Here is a 19,222-nt window from a genome sequence, read left to right as displayed (position 1 = left end):
CAATGGCTTATAACGGAATTTAGCCAATTACAATCAAGAAAATGTACACACAGTTTTTAGAAAGTGCTGTGGGTCGCATATTATTGATTTTATGACAGGAGCCTGCTGGCTGCTAGAATTTTAACCCTTGTGCTATCTTAGATGACCCCCCCCCCTTCCATTGACGTGTTCTCCCTACCATGACAAAGGTGGATAAAGGTGGAAAGATTTCATGTAATCCATGGACACCAGTGAAGATCACAAATCATGGAAGAAAAAAGGTTCAGAGCACTGTCTAGTGGGTCTAGATGACCCAACTCCCAATGTTAAAGTGCCTAGGATAGCACAAGGGGTTAATGTGGCCGCATTAGGCCTGTGGGCCAGACTTTGAATGTCTAAGATATAATACACAAGTGCTGTTAGAGGCTATTGCATTCATTTTTACATAATTTTCTGTGTTAACCGTTAATAGTACAGGGGCTTTTTGGTCTGTTTTTTTTTTTTTTAACTTTACACTTTGTTCTATTAATATATATTTAAAACCTTTTTATGACAATGATTGACATCCATCTTCTTAATACAACCCCTACTTCTTCTTCTTCTTCTTTTTTTTACTTTTATTTTTTTACAGATGTAGGCCTACTTTTCATTATATGATACAATAAATTCTTTATGAACCTGTCCACAAAAACTCAATTTAGAATGGTAAGTTTGGTCATTTCTTTGCTTTAAAAAAATCACAAAAATCAAGATAAAAGAGTTTATAGGCTATAAAACAAAAGATCAAAGATATAGAGACAAATTTATGAATCCACAAACAAGGCAAATACATTGTCAAAACATTGTGAAAATGTTCTTATATACAGACAAAACACCACTGAACCATGCTATATATAAAGTTCCAGGAATTTATACCAAAATGTGTCACAAATGTGTAATATCTTCACTAATTTGTTTTAAACCTAAAATTTTGAAGCTTGATAACTTTTTCAAAACAGAAGTCGATAACATTCCTGCATCAATTAGAACCGATGTGATTGGCAAACTCATGGTGAGTTCAGGGCCCGCAGAGGGTCACTAAAACGTTGTTTTAAACACCCCCTCTTCCACCATTTAAAGCGTTATTAAAACTTTAAAGCATGTGTTCAACTTTCGGCATCACTACCTGCCACTGTTAATTGTTAATAAATGGTTTAACCTCCCCCTCCATAACACTTCTGTTATGAAATTATGAGTTTCGATTTTTCAGGTGTATCTGACGTCACAAGCTGTCTCTCCCTATCCAGTTCCCGGACTCTTCAAACTTCTTCCCATCGGCTTTTTTTTTTCTTCTACCCGGAAGTCCCGCCCCCCAGGACCTCCAATTGCAGAGATTCCAAATATTCAAACGGGATTGGCTGAACCAACTGTCAAGCAAGGCGCGTGCAGCGTTTACGGTCATAGGCGTCAGGTGAAACTAGTTTTTAGGCGCAACAGAAAGGATACGTTGATTTTTCCAGACTTTCTGTGAACTAAATGTAGTATATATATATATATATATTTAAAAACATTTTCTTTCAAAGAAAAGGATACTTAGTATCGGGACCTAACGCTTTTTAAAATGAAGAGCCTCAAGTATCGATTGAAAAGGCACGAAGTCACCATTTCAGTAAGTTATTTTGTTTATATTTCTTTTAGCGAAGCCGCCGGTTTTTTGATACCTCATTTAGCTAACTTTACGGTAAAAATGTTTTTGCTGGTAGAAGTTGTCTTTAACCCTAAGTTTGCAGTTTTTTGACTGACCTCGTTTTATGAACAAACACGTTAACCGCGTTCGTGTTCCCACGGTGGTTATAAATCTGGAGGAAAACGGAGCACTGGCTGTCCGTGTGAGCACCTGCAGCTAAACCTCGCTCGACCGGGTTAGCAGCCCTGGCTTCATGTAGGTGTTTCTAATACATGTAATATCCCCCCTGACTAGAACCAGGCAGTTGTTATTCACAAACATGGGGAGAAAACAAGCCCACAAATCAATGCACCAAAGTGCCTCTCCTGGTTTCTTATATCGCAACTGATGATTGTCTGAAAGTCGTACGTTTTTTTCAGACAGCCTGAAGTTGCTGTTTTGGGTTTTCTGGAAATTTTTAAGGCGCCACACTCTTTGTACAGCACTTAAATTACATCACTTTATTATTCGAGATTAACACAAGAAAGCCTTTTAAACATAAAAAAAGCTTTTAAAATACAACTTTGTATGTGTGTAGACAATAAACTGAATTATGTTTAATGGTTTATATGTCTGCTTTAAGAGAAAGCAGTGACTTGTGTACAAGTTTATTTTACTTAGCTGTTTGTCAAGCCCTCCAATCTCCATGGATACACAGGGGTGGCTCTGGGAATGCCAGTCCTCTTGTTCACTGAATTGGACTGAACTATTAGTTGGGTCATATAGAAAATGCTGAATTCCTAAAAGTTGAGCTGCACTGCCTAACTTTGCTCATCCACAATTCATTGTAATTCTGAGAGTTAAGCATTGGATGGCTGTTTGGTTCAGCTTCCTGCAATTATCATGAGAAAGGCAGAAAGCCTATAGGATCTTCCCACCACGTTGTTGACTGAAAAAAAAAGCTTTCAGGATATTTTCTCTGCATTGACGGTCCGACTCCTCTCTCAGCTCGAGGAAGAGTTCCCCTTTTAGAAACCATGCTCATTCCCTCTAAAACACTGCTGCGCCATTTGTTGGGAAGCAACCTCTGGAAATGCTTTAGGTAAGCTGTGTGTAGGAAACAAAAGTGACATTCACACGGATCTGTGTAATGGATTTATAACATTAGCATTGGACAGTGCTCCCTTTTGTGAAGCCACCAATAAAATGAAGAAACTGAAGGATGTTTTGACACATGACCGAAGCTTCAAGCTCCTTTTACATGTGAAGAAAGATTCTTTTCATTTGAACTTTGTTTACCTCCAAAATTATGGCATAGTTGGGATTCATTGGATACCAAGTTAAGGCTATTAATCCAGTTGGAACTGATTTTGTTTATGAACTGTTATCTATCAAAGACATTAGGTTAACACTATCAAGCCGTGTGGAGAATGTTGTGATGAAATGTTTTCCTCATTCCAGCAGTCCCTGGGAGGTGAGCACGCTCACTCCTTCCTGGTGGTGGACTGACTAATAATAAGAGAACCCCTTAGCATTTTTGGAGTGGGAGAGGCAAGAAGGAATTATGGAGAATCTGGCTTTTAGCCTGAGAACAAATATGTTTTTCAACCACAGGAAGCAGAGATCTTTGTCCACTCTAATCAGTTTGTCATGCACTTTGCGTTTTATGTAACTTAAAAAATGAAACTCAAAATGCCATTTTTAGACTCTCGCTTCTTCAAGATTTAAGACTCAGCTCTGCCAAGGAATGTTGAGTATGCTATGAACAGTTTAAAGGTAATGAGAACAAAGGTAAATATGAAAGAACCAACCCTCATTATTGTAAAACTTTCTCCTAATTCCAGTCGTAGAATAGATGCAGGTTGTGGTTTGCTGGTCGTTGTGTGTTTTCTTTTCTGTGTTGCAGTCTTTTCTTTTGTTTTGGATTATGTGTTGCTGGGCTTCTCATGTTTATTGCCACACAATTCCTTTATTTTTCATTTGAGGTGCAAGTTCTATTTATATAAACAAATAAAATCTGTGAGAAAGCTCAGCGAGGTATCTACATATATATATAATTGTAGTTTTTTGTTTGCATGGTATTTCTTTGGCCGCTCTGCTCCTTTGACACCACGTTTAGTCTCACAACAGAAGCGTTTCATTTTTTAACAGCCTGTGTCCCACAGCGGTGGTTGCTTGGCTCGTGATGCCGCGTTGATGTCTTTTTTGGCATCACAGTAACTCCATCTGGGAACTCCACGTCTGCCATCATGACGAGTTTGGGTTTTGACAGCTCTGCCCATTTCCTATCCTCCATGGCTTCCGCTGAACAGTTCCTGGAAACCTGAGCAGAATGCAGCTCATATTCAATTCTGCCTGGCTGGACTTCATATCATGACATGTGTTTTTAAAATACAGTTGTCAATTTACTTTTATTATACAAAGCCTTAACATCTTATCCCTTCACAAAATAAAGCAGACAGTTAGATATTTAAAACTTTCTTTTGACAAAATCAAAACACCCAGCTATATCTCATCTGTTTAAAACATATGGCATTAAAAGAAAAGAACATGCCAGAGAAGCATAGCTGCTGATGGATAGGATCAAATGTCTGGAGGTGTTCAGTCAAGCATTCTTCAAACATTTTTGTCTTTATCACTGTATCCTAAAATCCTTAAGTTATTAGTGCTACAATTGATTACTTTTTGAAATGATAAAATCATATTTACTGTGTCTGCTAACTGTGGATCAGTTCATCTGCTCTTTCTTTCTCTGTTTCCAAAACTTTATCACCTTTTCATGTAAAACACACTTTCCAACAAACACACACTAAGATATTCTTGACTAGATTTTCCCCTTTCTCCTTAAAGACCTACTTTGACAAAAATCCTGTTTTTGGTGTTTTTATCATATTCTCATGAGGCATTTTCCTGATGATGATTAAGGGTCTGTATTGAAAAAAATAAGCTCAAAATTCCTAAAGACAGTTTCTTTATTAAAATAGTTGTAAATCAAGAGAAGACGGACAAATGCATTTAAAAAAGATTGTATTTGTTTTGTAGAAAATATGCTAGGTGAGCCATTAGCTTCCTGCTCCACCCCATTATGATGCATTCACTTGTAGACAACTCGCTCCATTTATTTCTTCATTTTCCTCGCCTGAGCTGGCATCTGGCTCAAAAACTGTGCGGCTGGATAGCCTCAGTGTTGCTCGCCATTTTTGTTTCACCCGTAATGATAGGTGTGGGTTGTAGGGTTGTAGCTACTGGTGCAATCATGATTAAAAGACCACTGGGGGCGCCTTTACCCTAAACATCTGAAAGGTGGTTAGTGGGACTTTAAAGAAGTATCTTATTGTTTTAAGGTTCTTTAATGATTTTTGCAATAATTACATTTTTATCCATTTTAATGCATATCTGCAGGCAAACTTAAAGGTTCAGTCTGAGTTTGTGATTTGGCTTCCTTGTTTGACATTCGATTTTGCAGATCTCAACAGAATGGCATTTCCCTAAGGGAAAAAATTGGATTGAATTGGATTTCTTGATTTTCAAAATCCCATGGGTGATTCACTTTGGTTCTATGCAAACAAATGCATTTTGTTCTGTGGCTTTTTTTGCCCAAGGACTGTGAAATTAAGCCTTTAAATCATTCTTTCCTCAGCCTGCTTAAGATTAAGTCTGTGTAATACAAACCCCTTGATTAAAGCTTCAACTAGGAAAAAAAAAAAGTTGCTTAAAGCCGTGTGTCACAGCGGTTTTCTCCAATTCCTGATTCGGCCTTTAAGTGTTTTAGTTAAGCAGCTTGTTGGAACTGAACATTTTGAGTTATTTTAACAGTTTCTTTAAGATTTGATTGACTGTGGTTGTGCTGGCAGAAACCTGTGTGTCTTATTTTGTTACCTTTAAATTATTGTTTGCTATTTGTTACAATATAAGATTTGTAGTGTGGTCTTTGAGAGACTTGCAAAAAATGTCATTCTGGTTGTATTCAATAATGCGCTCAAGAAGACATACAAAAGGTTGTAGTTTTCTTTAACATTAGAACCTTTATTATCATTGTACATCTAAGTATAACAGCATTTGTTGGCAGCTGTCTGTGTGAAGGGGTCCATCCATTTGGTCAAATGTGTAAAGGGCTCTATTTGATTCGTTAAAAAACGTTGGTAACTATCTACTGCAGTTTACGTCGTCTTTTGCTATACGCTTATTGTACAGGCTGTTATTACGATGACAATACATTTCCGATTTATTGTCCAGGCCTACAATAAATAAATAAATAGATGCTAATGGTAAAATAAAAGTTGAACCTTTTCAAAAATATAAAGTTATTTCATAAAGTTATAGATAAATAGCAGTTTTTAACTTGCCCCGCTGACTAGGATTGTTAAGCTTACACTTTATTTTGCAAGTAATATACAAAGTCAAATATATATAGTCTATTTGAAAAACTAGTGTCAAAAATTGAAGGTCAAAGTTGGGATCAACAAAACTATCTAAATAGTTTGTAAATGTGTCAAAAATACAAAACATCAAAGTAAGCATATGAGCATGCTCAGGACTGAAGCTGGATCTCCTCTTTGACGCAATGTTCTCAACTCCTGAGAGCTCTTGTTCAGATGGTGTGAAAGGCGGCCAATTTATTTAAAAATCAAAGTTCTCCACAGAAATTATGTCTATGTTAAGTTGGAACAGTTGACAAAATCTGAAATTTCCTTTTTTTTTTGGATAATTTTTTGCTCAAAATTGTTTCTTTGGAAACACTACTGTTGAATTTATCAGGCAAAAGTTGGTAGGCTCTGCAGTGTCTGTAAACTTGTGGCTTTGAAAAGTTCTGCTACTTGTTCATCCCAATACGGTTCATACCTGGAGAACAAGGCAAGGCCATAGCACAGCAAGGCTTTTGTTAGGATGCCCATGTTAGTTTTTTTTCTTTTCTTTTTTTGTATGCTTTGTTTTAGAAAAAATCTCCAATACTTTTAACATTTTGTTTCTAAACTTTTTACTTCTTTTGGTTCCATTGTTCAGCTCATGTTCTGTTTCAATGGCGCCGCATCATTTCTTCAGTAGTTCAGTGCAAAACATCTTGTGGTGGTGGGTGGCCTTAAGGCAGCACTGGGACAGCAGAGTCATGTGATGATGGTAACACAATCCTCCTATTGCTATCATCATTGGTACCCTTATTTTGCCCACAGTTTTCATTCATTGGTTCATTCATTCATTCATTCATTCATTCATTCATTCATTCATTCATTCATTCATTCAGTGGGGGCACGGGGCTGCCGAAGCCTATCCCGGCCACTTGTGTGCGTAGGCAGGGGACATTCTGGACAGGTTGGCAGTTTGTCGCAGGACACAGTGTTCATGTTTTTGATAAAAAGTGTTATCTAGCATTGGAGCATATTATCGTTTTTTTCATTAGTTTTTTGGACCGTGATACCAGTACTCTGTTCTAACTGTTCTGAAACTATTTGTCTCAGCTGTAACCTAAATACTTTTAAACAGGTTATCTCCAACAGTCAGAGCTACAAAAACCCTTGAGCAATTTAAAAGAAAGCTTAAGCTGCCAATTTTCTTTTATTTCCAGTTCAGGAAGATTCCTGAGCTTTTGCTTTTTCTAAGTCGTCTTGCAGCTTTTCCCCCCATCTACAGTTATGTTTCAATGCTTTAGTTGTCCTTCCATCCTGGGGCATGTTTTTATTTCCTTTATTTTTTTTGTTCTTGTCATCTTGTATGCTTTGCTGTCTTGTAAAATAAATCTTAAGAGGCTTCTGGAAAACACATTTTTAAGCTAGTAAGACTGTGCGAAAGTACTTAAACCTTAACTTTTGAGAAACCTTCATTAAATGTTGTTTCCCCCCCCCCCAGACTTTTTCAGAAGCTGTTGTAGCTCAGGTGGTGAGCGGTCACCTGACAGTTGGAGAGTTGGTAGTTTGATTTCTGGCTTGGACCGTCGACATCTTGGTTTGTTGGACTTTTGATGGTCTCTTGTGTAGAAAAGTGCTGTTTTTGTGCTGACTGTAAAATGAGTGGCAGTGCAGGGATGTGTCATTTTAAGGATTAATGTCTGGCTCCATGGGAGCTGCTTTGAGGTAATCGCAGCAATGTTAACCCCTCCATGTCTGTTACTGGATTTCCATTCAGACCAACAAAGGGCAGCTTTTTCTTTTTTTCTGGTTATTAAGTTGGTAAGTTTCCTTCCAACCTTTTTTGTCATGTTTCTTTGTGACAAGTAATCGAGAACACATTACTAAAGTTTAAGTGGATGGGTCACATGAACTCTGTATGTTATGGGATCTTGACGGAGAGATTAGAAATGCTGGGGGAGGGTGGCGTGGGACAGGGGCCCAGTTATTGACTGTGTTTGGGCGGGCTGCCGCTGACATCAGCCGTAACGTGCACACAATCATGTTGAGCAACAGAAGCACAAAGATTATGCTGATGAGGAGACAATCTGCTGTGCAGTGGCTCAGGCTTTAGCTATGTCAAGCTGTTCTCTCTGGTTTTTTATGTTTCAGTCTGTCAATTAGTTAAGTCTCTCAGATGTGTCTAAAACACATATTAGCTTTTCTGCAAAAGTTCCAATCCTCCGCTTACGTGTTGTATTAACTATTGATATGTGCATATATACATTTGACCCTTATGATTCCTGTTTCTTTTTTTGCCCAACCACTCTCTAAAAGAGTTTTGGAGCATGGAAGAGGACATGGAAAAAATATAACATCACTTTTCTTGAAGATGTGACTGTGTCTGCTGATTACTAGTAACTATTTTTTGTGGTGCTGCTTCATCACCGCATGATCAAAAACCCCATACCGTCACAGCTCTAGTTTATATCTTGTGGGAAACAAAAAAATGCGACTTCTCCAGTACTGATGGGATAACCGTTGAGGTCAGATCTTACAGATACTGCGGTCTTGAAGAATGTTGCCCTGGGACTCTTTCAATACTGGGGCTCGGTACCCATCCTTAGGAAAGCGGCACGGTGGAGAACAATCACCGAAGCGGTCGCTTTGCATATTGCCAAAAACATGGTACCTATAGATACTGTGGAGAAGACGGCGTTTATTGATTTAATTATAACCTTAGACTCCAGGTATGAGCTGTATTGTTAATCCTTTAGAAAATGGCGCCACTCTCAAGGTCAATGTTTGTCTCCTTTTAGTCTAGACTACAAAGTGTGACTTAAAACACAGCGTGGACTTTGATTCCAATTAATTTATTATTCATCTCAGAAATGGGGGTTACATTTGTCTTGTGTTTGATTAAATAAAAGCAAAACTTGCTTGAAGTTGTCTGCCGTTTGTATTTATTGCTTTCCTGTAGTCGGGGGAGGGGGGATCGGAAGTTGAATTAAAACCATATCGCCCAGCCCTAACCGTAACATTAATAAAAGCACGTTTAGAATATCATCTCGTATATTACCGAGCTGCCAGGTATCTACGCATGTAGCCGCTTGGCTTGTTTATAGCAGAGCTCATTTCCTCTTCCGGTATTTCAAACACTACTGCGCATGTGCGAATGATTTATTTTGACCCATTTGAACGTTTGTTATAATCGGAAAAACTTTTTCTGGGCCCATGTACACGGTTGAATTTTAATCCGACCATTGATCTGATCAAGATATTTTACACATGTAGCCGCGGCTTATGGTGTCTACTCGCAGCGTGGCGGGGGCTTGGCATCCCGATGGTGATATCGTGATGTCAGTCAGCCATCACGATGGACGATGATATCGTCCATCGGCACAACCCTAATTGTACACAGACGCAAGTTAAATGAGATGGAAGATTTTTTTTGAACCCAATAAAAACATGTTTTAGCCTGTGTCTGAAACCACTGTTAGCAAACAGGTGCACAAAACCTTTTCAACCATCAAATGTTATCATGTCTTTGTACAGACATTACAGAACTGTTTGTCATAGATGACTAAGAAAAAGCTTTCCTGCTGCAAAGTTGGGGAATAGTTGAGACATTCTCACATGCAAAGTGTACAAGTTAATTCTACCTGGAGCATGGCGGTATCTAATGCTTCCATTTCAATGGATGTCCTTCAGTAAATTAGTCAAGGCAAATTTATTAAATCTGGTTTTACTTTTCACACCAAGTTTCAATTATTTCTGTGTTGATGCGTTGGCCTTGATGCACACTAAGCAGCAGAATGTGTAAGAACAGTGCTTTGACACTTCATTCTTAAAGCGTTTCTCCTTGGTTCCTGTTACATTCATTCCTATTCAAAGATGGGTTTCTTTTAAAGCTTATGGGGGGGATTCAGTAGAGCAGAGCTGGGTTCAAAAGTCCTAGAAGTCATTTAACAAAATACTTTGGCAGCAGAGAGGAGCAGGCTGACTGGTGATTTGTGAGCAAACATAAGGAAGACATATGTTGAGATTCTTCTTTTTATGCCTTTTTTTAATGCTGCTTTCTGTTCAGTATTGTTCTACAGCACAATTAGACTGACAGACTTAAAGGAAGCGTAAATGATGTGGTGGATGGGGCCACTGACATGTCTACACTGGATGGATAATCTCTAAACTCACAAATAGGATTCTGAATGGAGAAAATGAAGCCCAAAGTGGGATGGGTATGTTGACTGGAGTTAACTCGGCCCACCTCAACAGCATGTCAGAAATGACTGATTTGGTGGGACAGTGTAATGGGAGTTGATGCAGAGTTGCTCTTTTGTCATCTCTTTTGGCTTTGGCTCACTGCGCCCTGCCCCCTTTAAAAAAAATTCAATTCAATTCCTTTTTCTTCTTTGATAGGTTTCTCTTTAAGTTTTTAGGTTGGGTTTTTCCTTGCCTCTAGGCCTGCAGGTCAGCTGAGCTGGCACATTCAGAAAGGATGGGTTCTGGGGTGTTACTCTGGGACAGTAATGCTGGTTCTGCTTCCTCTGAGCACTGGCACCCACTTTGGCTCCACTATCAGCCTGCAGTTTGAAAAGGTTGTGGCTGATCTGTTTATGTGCTTCTCAATGCCTCCACCATGGTAATCCAATTTCACCATCACAAAGAATTGTGAAGACTGTTGTCATGGCCCCCAGGGAGGCCCAGATTATCAGTTCAGACTTTTCAACTGTAGTTCCAGTGACCAGGCACCATTCCTGGGTTCCCTCTACTAGGAATGTGTAGGCAAGAACTGCAGTTTTCAGTTTTGTGAACACTAGACATTTAGTCCACAGAGCTGCTCAGTATAGAGGGACAGACCTGTTTAGTTGTATACAAATATACTTCTGTGACTCATTAAATGTCATGCTTTATTCATTTGACGATGTAGAAAATGTTTGTTCTCATACATTTCTTTTAATGTTGCGTCCTAAGTGGTTCATTGTTATTGTTTGTTAACTTTGAATATGGGGTACTGTTGGGTTCAAACAACCTGCAACATCATAACAATTCAAAAAGGAAAGAAAGACCAACGGACAAAGGTACCTTTACGAGGAGAGCAGACAGAGATCTACCCAGTAAACAATCTCTCTCCACTCTGGCGCAAATTCTGCTGCCTCCTCTTTTAATAAGTTGATTTGGGTTTTCCCTAAGTTACACATGCGCTGAGCTCTAAGGAGGGGAAACAGATAAAAACACAGCTGCAGCGCTATCAGAAAGCATTTATTACAACATGTCTATCCTTCCACAGTCTTCTCAAATCATCTCTGGACCTGCAAAGCCGTTTCTCACAGATAAACTAACACAGAGCGTCCTTCGATTCATTTTAGACATAGCTAACACAGGTTCTCAGGAGAATGGTGAAAAGACGCAAAGATAAACATTTTCTCCCTAGGGTGTCACCTCCACCTTCCTGTGAAACAGATTTGGACACACACAGACACTTCTGCAAACATGATTAAATCACCTATACATATATAGCAAGGTGATGCATAAAATAAGCAAATATGAGATAACCTATATACATTATTCCAACATAACTCCCCCCTGTTTATCCATATCTGCGCAAACGTAACATCACTATTAGTCAGCCACTTCACAAGATTTTTAACTGTAAGATCATGTTTACGAGCACAAACACATTCACACTTGGAGGGTGTGTGTTGGAGACACTTACACAGATGGGACGCAGCTGGGTCTCTTCAGGTCTAATAGCTGTGGAGATGAGACGATTGCACAAAGAACGCAGGCAAGGAATACAACAGCATCCACACAAGGTCAAGATGGCCATAAATATAGCTATGGACACCAAAGCGGAAGCTACCAATGAGTGGTACTTCCCAAACACATCCAGCCAGGAGTCCCACATGGTGGTATCAACACCGGAATGGTCCTTCATCTTACCATTTAGAGTGCGAAGGCCCTCCTTGGCCTTGGTCAGACTGCTGTCTGCAGCGGTGTTGTTAGGAATGAACGTGCAACACTGTTCACTGAACATGGTGCACACGCCACCCTTTTCAGCCATCAGCATGTTGAGAGCGATCCTGTTCCTGAATGCCATTATAGATGTAACAGAAAGCTGTTCATGCACAGCTTCAAACCCTTCTCGTGTCCAGTTACCTAATTTTTTGGACGTTGTAGTGGATGTAGTTGATCCTGTCCACGCCTTTGACAATCGTACACCACCAACAGAGTAAAGATTCCCAGCCGGCAGCCACCTGATGAACTAATGTACATTCATCTGGTACTCCTTAAGGAACCCCTATGGCGTCTATTTAAGTAGGGTCAGTGTCTGTCAGCCACACTTCCCGCTTATGGCGAGGTTTCCATCTGTGAGGATAAATACCAGACATTTCAGCAACCAAAACGTAAACCGTCATAGGAAACACTGAAAAAGGTAACAGAATTTAGTTTCAAGAGTTGCAAGGTAAAAACAGTAGCAGTATTCTCTGGGTTCAGTGGATTTCCTTTAGCCATTAGTCGTTTTGGGCAAACATTAGTGGGTGGACTTACAGTCCTCCTCTCAGTCGAAAGGGTTGTTCCATTTTCATACCCAGGGGGGCGCAAGTACTGCCAGGTATGCCCGTTATAACAATGGTTATGATCACAACAACAATACATTTCACACAAATTTGAAAACCCTGGTTTACCATCTCGACCAACTGTTATTTCTTTTTTCGTCGTCTATATGGGTTGGTGGCTTTACAGGAGGCTTCACTGACTTTCGGGTCTACCCAGACTCTAAACGTCTGAGTCCACCCTATTATCAGACTTTAGCTCACCTTCCACCTTTGAGTTTCCAGTCGAGATTACCTTTTTACAATATAAACAACATGTCAGGTGAACACAGGTGGATCTTCCAGCGAATTTGACTGCAGTAGGAGTGGCCAGCAGTGCCTGGTATGGCCCCTCCCACTTGGGTGAATACCAGTGTTATTTCTTGATGCTTCTTATCAGAACCCAATCACCTGGTTCTAAAAGCTGGTTTTGCTGAGGGGCAAAAGGTTTTTCATTAGTCAAGATGTCTCTTTGATTGAAAATAAATAAGACCAATAAAAACATCAACTCACACCGAGTTAAACCCCAGAGAGAAAAAGTGAGTTTTTAACTTGGATTTAAAATCATTCAACGAACGGGCCTTCCTAATCTGCATAGGGAGTGCATTCTACAAGCTGGGGCCAGCAACGGCAATTGCTCTATCCCCCCTGAATTTCTGCCGTGTCCTTGGCACATCCAGGAGCAGCTGGTCAGCTGATCTAAGTGAGCAGGAAGGGGAATGCAGGTGTAGCAGCTCAGAGAGGTAGGGTGGAGCCAGACCACTTAAAGACTTAAAAACAAATAAAAGATTTTTTTATTTTATTTTTTTTTTTTTTTTTTTAAACTCTAAAATGGACAGGCAGCCAGAACTGGTGTGATATACTCTCTCTTCCACGTTCCAGTTAACAAGCGTGCAGCAATGTTCTGCACCAGCTGGAGACGGGACAAGGATGAGTGAGGGGTACCAAAGTAAAGGGAGTTACAGTAATCAATCCGAGTTATAACAAAGGCGTGGATTACTGTCTCAAAGAACTTTCTTTTTTTTTTTTTTTTTTTTTTTTTTTTCTTGTCCTGTCCAACAGCTTATCAAAGAACTTTCTTGATAAAAACAATTTGACTTTAGCCAGCTGCCTTAACTGAAAGAAGCTGGATCTCACCACAGAACTGATCTGCTTGTCCAAATTTAAAACCAATGTCCATCTTCACTCCTAAATTTGTCAGAGTAGATTTAACGGATTGAGTGAGAGAGCCCAGAGCTATTGGGTGTGACTCACTGTCGACACTGGGACCGAAGACAATCACCTCTGTGTTTTCGTCATTGAGGTGGAGAAAATTTAAGAGCCATCCAGATTTGTAATTTCTTCAAGCACTTAATTAAAGGGCTGATGGAGTGGGCATCCTGCTTTGTTATTGTATTAATGTGAAACATAGTTCCTATCCTTTTCATAATTCGATTAACAAAATGAGACCCATTGTCACTATAAATAATAATATATATATATATTTTTTTTTTCCAGGTATACCATACTGAAGAATTACATCTTTGCATAATGCTTTGGCTACTGTTATTGCATCAGGATGTTTTGCTGGGAACAATTCAATCCATTTAGAGAATGCATTATCATTACCAGACAGAATTTTGCGTTTTAATTCTATCAAGTCCATGTGTATAACCTGAAACGGATATTGGGGAGTTGGAAACTTCCCTCGTGTTGGTCTAAGATTTCCCCGAGCACTGTGCTTACATGCTCCTATAAAAAATTTTTTGAATAAGAATTAAATCCAATATTTGTTTACCTGTCCCATCATTCCCCCCGTTGACCCATTGGTCACCCCATGGGTCAATATAGCTGCCCATTTAAAAATAGTTTTTTTTATAAAGTAGGTTTGTTTTCTGGTCATACATATATACTATTTAGGAGTTTAGCATTATGTTTGTTCCAGAGCTCTTTTTCAGGTTCCAATCTCCATTGTTGCATTTCTTTAAGTACTTCTTTGTCAACCTCCTCATTTTTCTATGAAGAACCATCTACATAAAGTATTACACCTTTCGTCAGTGGTTGATCTATTAGGTAATTTCTGCTCTGTGCTGTTTTCTCTGCTAATTCTTGGCAATCATGCACACTTCCACCATAAGGAAGTGGCAACATTGTAGCAGGGTCCAACTGGGTGCACCATTCTATCGTGAGGTGCGGTTGGAACAGTAATGCGGCCATGCAGGATAAGTGTCCCGCAGGCGACAAAAAAAAGTTAAGTTCATCTGTAAAAGTAATGCTAAAACTGCATGCGAAACCTTAAGGGTCATTGGGTGGAATAGTACTATTGTTGCACTTACTTCTACTGCCATTGATGCCGCAATTGGTGTCCTAACGCAATGCGGCAGTACACATGCCACACCATTTAATTTTGAAGAGAAATAAGCTACAGGTTTCATTTTGTCTCCATGTTGTTGGACTAAAACTGAGGTCAATAAATTACCTTTGCAGTCTACCATTTATACAAAGTGTTTACTATAATCAGGTAACTCTAAGGCTGTGCTCGACACCATAACCTGTTTAATGTTACCAAAGGCTGTGTCCGCTTCTTGTGTCCAGGTTACAGGGGAATTCATTTTTAAAATTTTGTCATACATCAACTTTTGGAGAGAAACCATTATTTCAGCATAGTTTGGTACCCAGTTCCTGCAATAATTAAACAGACCTAAAAATGACATCATTTGCTTCTTCGTTAGAGAATTTGGTGCTTGCAGAATTGCAGTTTTCCATTCTTCCATAATTGTGCGTCCTGCTGCGCTTAAATATGACAAAGATATTTTACCTGTTCCCTGCACAGCTGTAATTTATTTTTACTGACTTTGTGGCCTTCATCAGCTAAATGTTTTAACAGTGCCACTGAATCCTTCATACAAGTTTTTTTTTCTCTGGTGATGCTATCAGAACATCATCAACATAAATTATTTTTTTTACTTCCCCTGGAGGTTGGAATTTTTGCCATGCTCGCTATCATTTCGCACTAACCTTGGGGTAGTCTGGTGTAAGTGTACCTTTGGCCGTCATATGTGAACACAAACCAGTACTGGCTGTCCTTCTGGACAGGCACAGGAAAGAATGCATTACTGAATGTCTACCACTGTGAAGGCGGCTGCATCCGATCCTAAGGAGTTCAGTAATGTATAGGGGTCAGGCACACAGGGTGCTCTTTGAATAACTGCATTGTTTACTGCTTGTAAGTCTCATACCATCCTCCAACCAGTGGAGGACGCCTGTTTTTCACTGGAAATATAGGAGTATTACATGGTGAGTCATTGCACTTTATAATTACTCCTGCAGCTATTAAATCTGAAATTACTGGTTTAATACATTCTTGTGCATCTGGTCTTAAAGGGTATTGTCGAACACATGGTGTATATTGTTTTTGGTCTAATCTGAACTGGTAAAGCGCCTTTAATTAACCCTACATCTGTGGGTCCTTTAGACCACAGAGTGTCAGGGAGATCCTTTAACAGATCTTCCTCCTCCTCAGTTAATGCTAATAATCATCTGGCCCAATCCTTTAGTTTTTCTTCCAAATGTACATCCATTTTAAAAGAAGTTGTCCAAACAAAGCCACTCGAGTCAGTCCAGTTGAGGGACTTCCCTGGATGTGGGGTGATAGTGTTGGAATCAGTCATCAGCACTTTCCCCCATCCTAACCATATTCCCCAGATCCTGCCACTGCTGATTGTGCCCATTCAGCATGAAGACATGCCAAAGGTGATTTAAAATTCAACATGTTTTCCCCCATTTTTGCAGCTACAGCTGCACTGCATACAATTATGTAAAAGTAATTTTAGTTGCACTAACTCTAACTGAGAAATACACACGATTTCACCATTTGAGCTTTCACTGAAACTCGCGTGGCTGCAGGCTTTGCTCCTGGAATTTGTTCTTTGATAGCTGTCCTACATGCACCATCGTCATACAAAAAAATCATCACATTCCCATTTATCCTTAATTTAATTTCTGATTTCACATCTGCATAAGCCAATAAATCCTAGAACTTCATCAACACCTCATCATCTCCATCTGACTCATCATTCTGCTTTTCAGGGAGTCCTGCATTAAAAAATGCAAAGCTCCCTGTCCCCTGGCCTCGTCATGCTTTTTCCTTCTCTTCCACAGGTCCAACTCCCTGAAAAGGGGTAACCATAAGCTCCTCTCTGACAACCTCACTACATCTCAAACCTCTTCTGTCATGTCCTCTCTGGAACCTCTCCTTCTTCGGCTGCCTCCACCATGATAAAACTCTTCCACTCAAGTTTTCCATGTCCTGCACAAACTGATTCACTTCTGCTTTGTAAGAAATCACACCTTCTATAGCTTTCTTAACATCTTCCATTGTCCATGTCCTATACACTAAAATAGTCGGAGTTGATCATCTCCTGCCTGAGGGTTTGCAACCTGGATCATTGGAAATGATTCTGTCATTGCTGATGTGTCTTTAGGTTCAGACGGGAGAGGAGAAAGTCTCTCTCCCATTGTTTTTGACCACTGTAATTTCTGCCCTGTCTGTGATCTAGTCAACATTCCTTTTTGAGAGGATTCCCCATCATTAGGTGGGGGATCCTTTACTAACTGGGGGTAAAGAGAGCTGTTAACATCTGCTCCGTATGGAACAGGCGCTCCTCCTTCCTGCACGTTCTCGTCCTCCTTCCTGCAGGCTCGTGCACGCGCCCCCTCCCTCTGCTCTCTCCTGTTCTCTGAAGCCGCACTGCCCTTTTTTTTTTTTTCTTCTTTCCGCCTCTCTCAACCAAAATTCTGTAGACTCAAATCCTGCTTTCTGCATTTTCTTCTGATCTTTTCCTGTCTTTTTTTAATCGCATCCTGTAATGCAATTATTTTCTGAGTGTTTAACCTTCCATTAAATCCATAGTCTTTTACCCATTTATCCAAATGCTCGTTTTTTGCAGGATCCAGACTTCCCACATACTTCTAATCCTTGCTCTGCAAACTTTCTTTTGGACTTTCCTTACTCTGTGCCTTTCTCATTTTTAAAAACAAAACAAAACAAAAAACACTTGTTTAGCAGTTCAAAAAACACAATCTGCAAATTCAGCGATTTGCTAAACACAACATCAACAAAACACAGCAACAAGAAACAAACAGCAAATACGGCGATTTGCACACAAAATCACATTAACATTCACACACTCTTTTCTTTACTAATTTATAAATGCCGGCCTTTTAATTATCTTTAATTCCTACATCTGAAAGTTATGGTACTGGGATTTTGTATATCATATCTTTTCATACATATATGTATTCTTTTCATTATTTTATTTAACACGGAATTTCACGGACTCCGCCGTCCAACCAAATGGTACGGGATTTCCAGGACCCCGCCGTCCTTGCCTGATAGTGTCTAGAATTCTCAGGGCTTTACTTCTTTTTAAACGCGGAATTTCACGGACTCCGCCGTCCAACCAAATAGTACGGGATTTCAAGGACCCCGCCGTCCGTACTTACGGAATTTCACAGGACTCCGTCGTCCTTTCCGTTGTCTTTCTCCTTCGGTATACCGTCAACCTTTTGGACTCCAGCCAACGGGATGGGCACCAGTTCCAACAAAGGGTTGACTCACCTAGGAGTCAGCTGTGGCCACAGTCTCCTGGGGCCCACCACGCTTGCTGAAATCCTCAGGTATGTTGGTATCCGGCTCGAAGGGACCAAATTAATGTTGGGTTCAAACAACCTGCAACATCATAACAATTCAAAAAGGAAAGAAAGACCAACGGACAAAGGTACCTTTACGAGGAGAGCAGACAGAGATCTACCCAGTAAACAATCTCTCTCCACTCTGGCGCAAATTCTGCTGCCTCCTCTTTTAATAAGTTGATTTGGGTTTTCCCTAAGTTACACATGCGCTGAGCTCTAAGGAGGGGAAACAGATAAAAACACAGCTGCAGCGCTATCAGAAAGCATTTATTACAACATGTCTATCCTTCCACAGTCTTCTCAAATCATCTCTGGACCTGCAAAGCCGTTTCTCACAGATAAACTAACACAGAGCGTCCTTCGATTCATTTTAGACATAGCTAACACAGGTTCTCAGGAGAATGGTGAAAAGACGCAAAGATAAACATTTTCTCCCTAGGGTGTCACCTCCACCTTCCTGTGAAACAGATTTGGACACACACAGACACTTCTGCAAACATGATTAAATCACCTATACATATATAGCAAGGTGATGCATAAAATAAGCAAATATGAGATAACCTATATACATTATTCCAACAGGTACAAATTCAATTAAAAAAAATGGGGCTACCGGTAATCTTTTAACTGGCATTTTCCTACTACAAAAACTAAAAAAAACAAAACATCAATGTAATCGTAAATTCAAATCACTAGCTTTTTGATCAGTAACAGAACTTTATCCATTTTGAAGTTGACTGTAATGTTTGTTAAATAAAAAAGTCGAATGAAAGATGGGCAGGTTTCATAACAAACCTCTTTTGTGATTTAACCTATGACCTAGGCAGAATTCCTCTTGCTCTCCACCAGGCCTGTGACACAAGTTCACTACTAACTCAGATTGGCCAAAGTTTGATATGGTTTAATTTTCAACCAGTGTTCAGTGATACGTGCCCTGTATGTAGAGCCCCAAAACCGTCCTAGAAACTATACGTGAACATGGGAGTTATATGCCGGAGCCTGAATCG

General features: G+C 39.8%; 1 protein-coding gene and 2 long non-coding RNA genes across 4 annotated transcripts in view; 2 read left to right on the top strand and 1 right to left on the bottom strand.

Moving 5' to 3' along the window:
* Positions 1–11,164, bottom strand: part of LOC144990934 (uncharacterized) — a 163,467-nt gene extending 152,303 nt beyond the window's left edge. Inside the window, exon 1 of the long non-coding RNA XR_013654811.1 lies at positions 11,032–11,164. This is a non-coding gene — a long non-coding RNA (uncharacterized LOC144990934). The remainder of the gene's footprint in view (positions 1–11,031) is intronic.
* uacab (uveal autoantigen with coiled-coil domains and ankyrin repeats b) overlaps positions 1,298–19,222 on the top strand; it is a 56,504-nt gene continuing 38,579 nt past the window's right edge. For both annotated transcript variants that reach the window (XM_078944245.1, XM_011488101.4), the window contains exon 1: positions 1,298–1,627. In XM_078944245.1, coding sequence (XP_078800371.1) covers positions 1,580–1,627 — 48 coding nt within the window. In that variant the 5' untranslated portion in view covers positions 1,298–1,579. The remainder of the gene's footprint in view (positions 1,628–19,222) is intronic.
* Positions 8,150–18,880, top strand: LOC105356553 (uncharacterized). Its single transcript, XR_910668.3, has 2 exons — positions 8,150–10,957; positions 18,798–18,880. It is a non-coding gene; the product is annotated as an uncharacterized LOC105356553 (long non-coding RNA).

This window comes from Oryzias latipes, chromosome 3 (assembly GCF_053564925.1).
Source record: "Oryzias latipes strain Hd-rR chromosome 3, Olatipes_Hd-rR_3.1".
NCBI lineage: Eukaryota > Metazoa > Chordata > Actinopteri > Beloniformes > Adrianichthyidae > Oryzias > Oryzias latipes.
The sequence above is the reverse complement of the archived record's forward strand: the minus strand, read 5'-3'. Positions and strand labels throughout refer to the sequence as shown.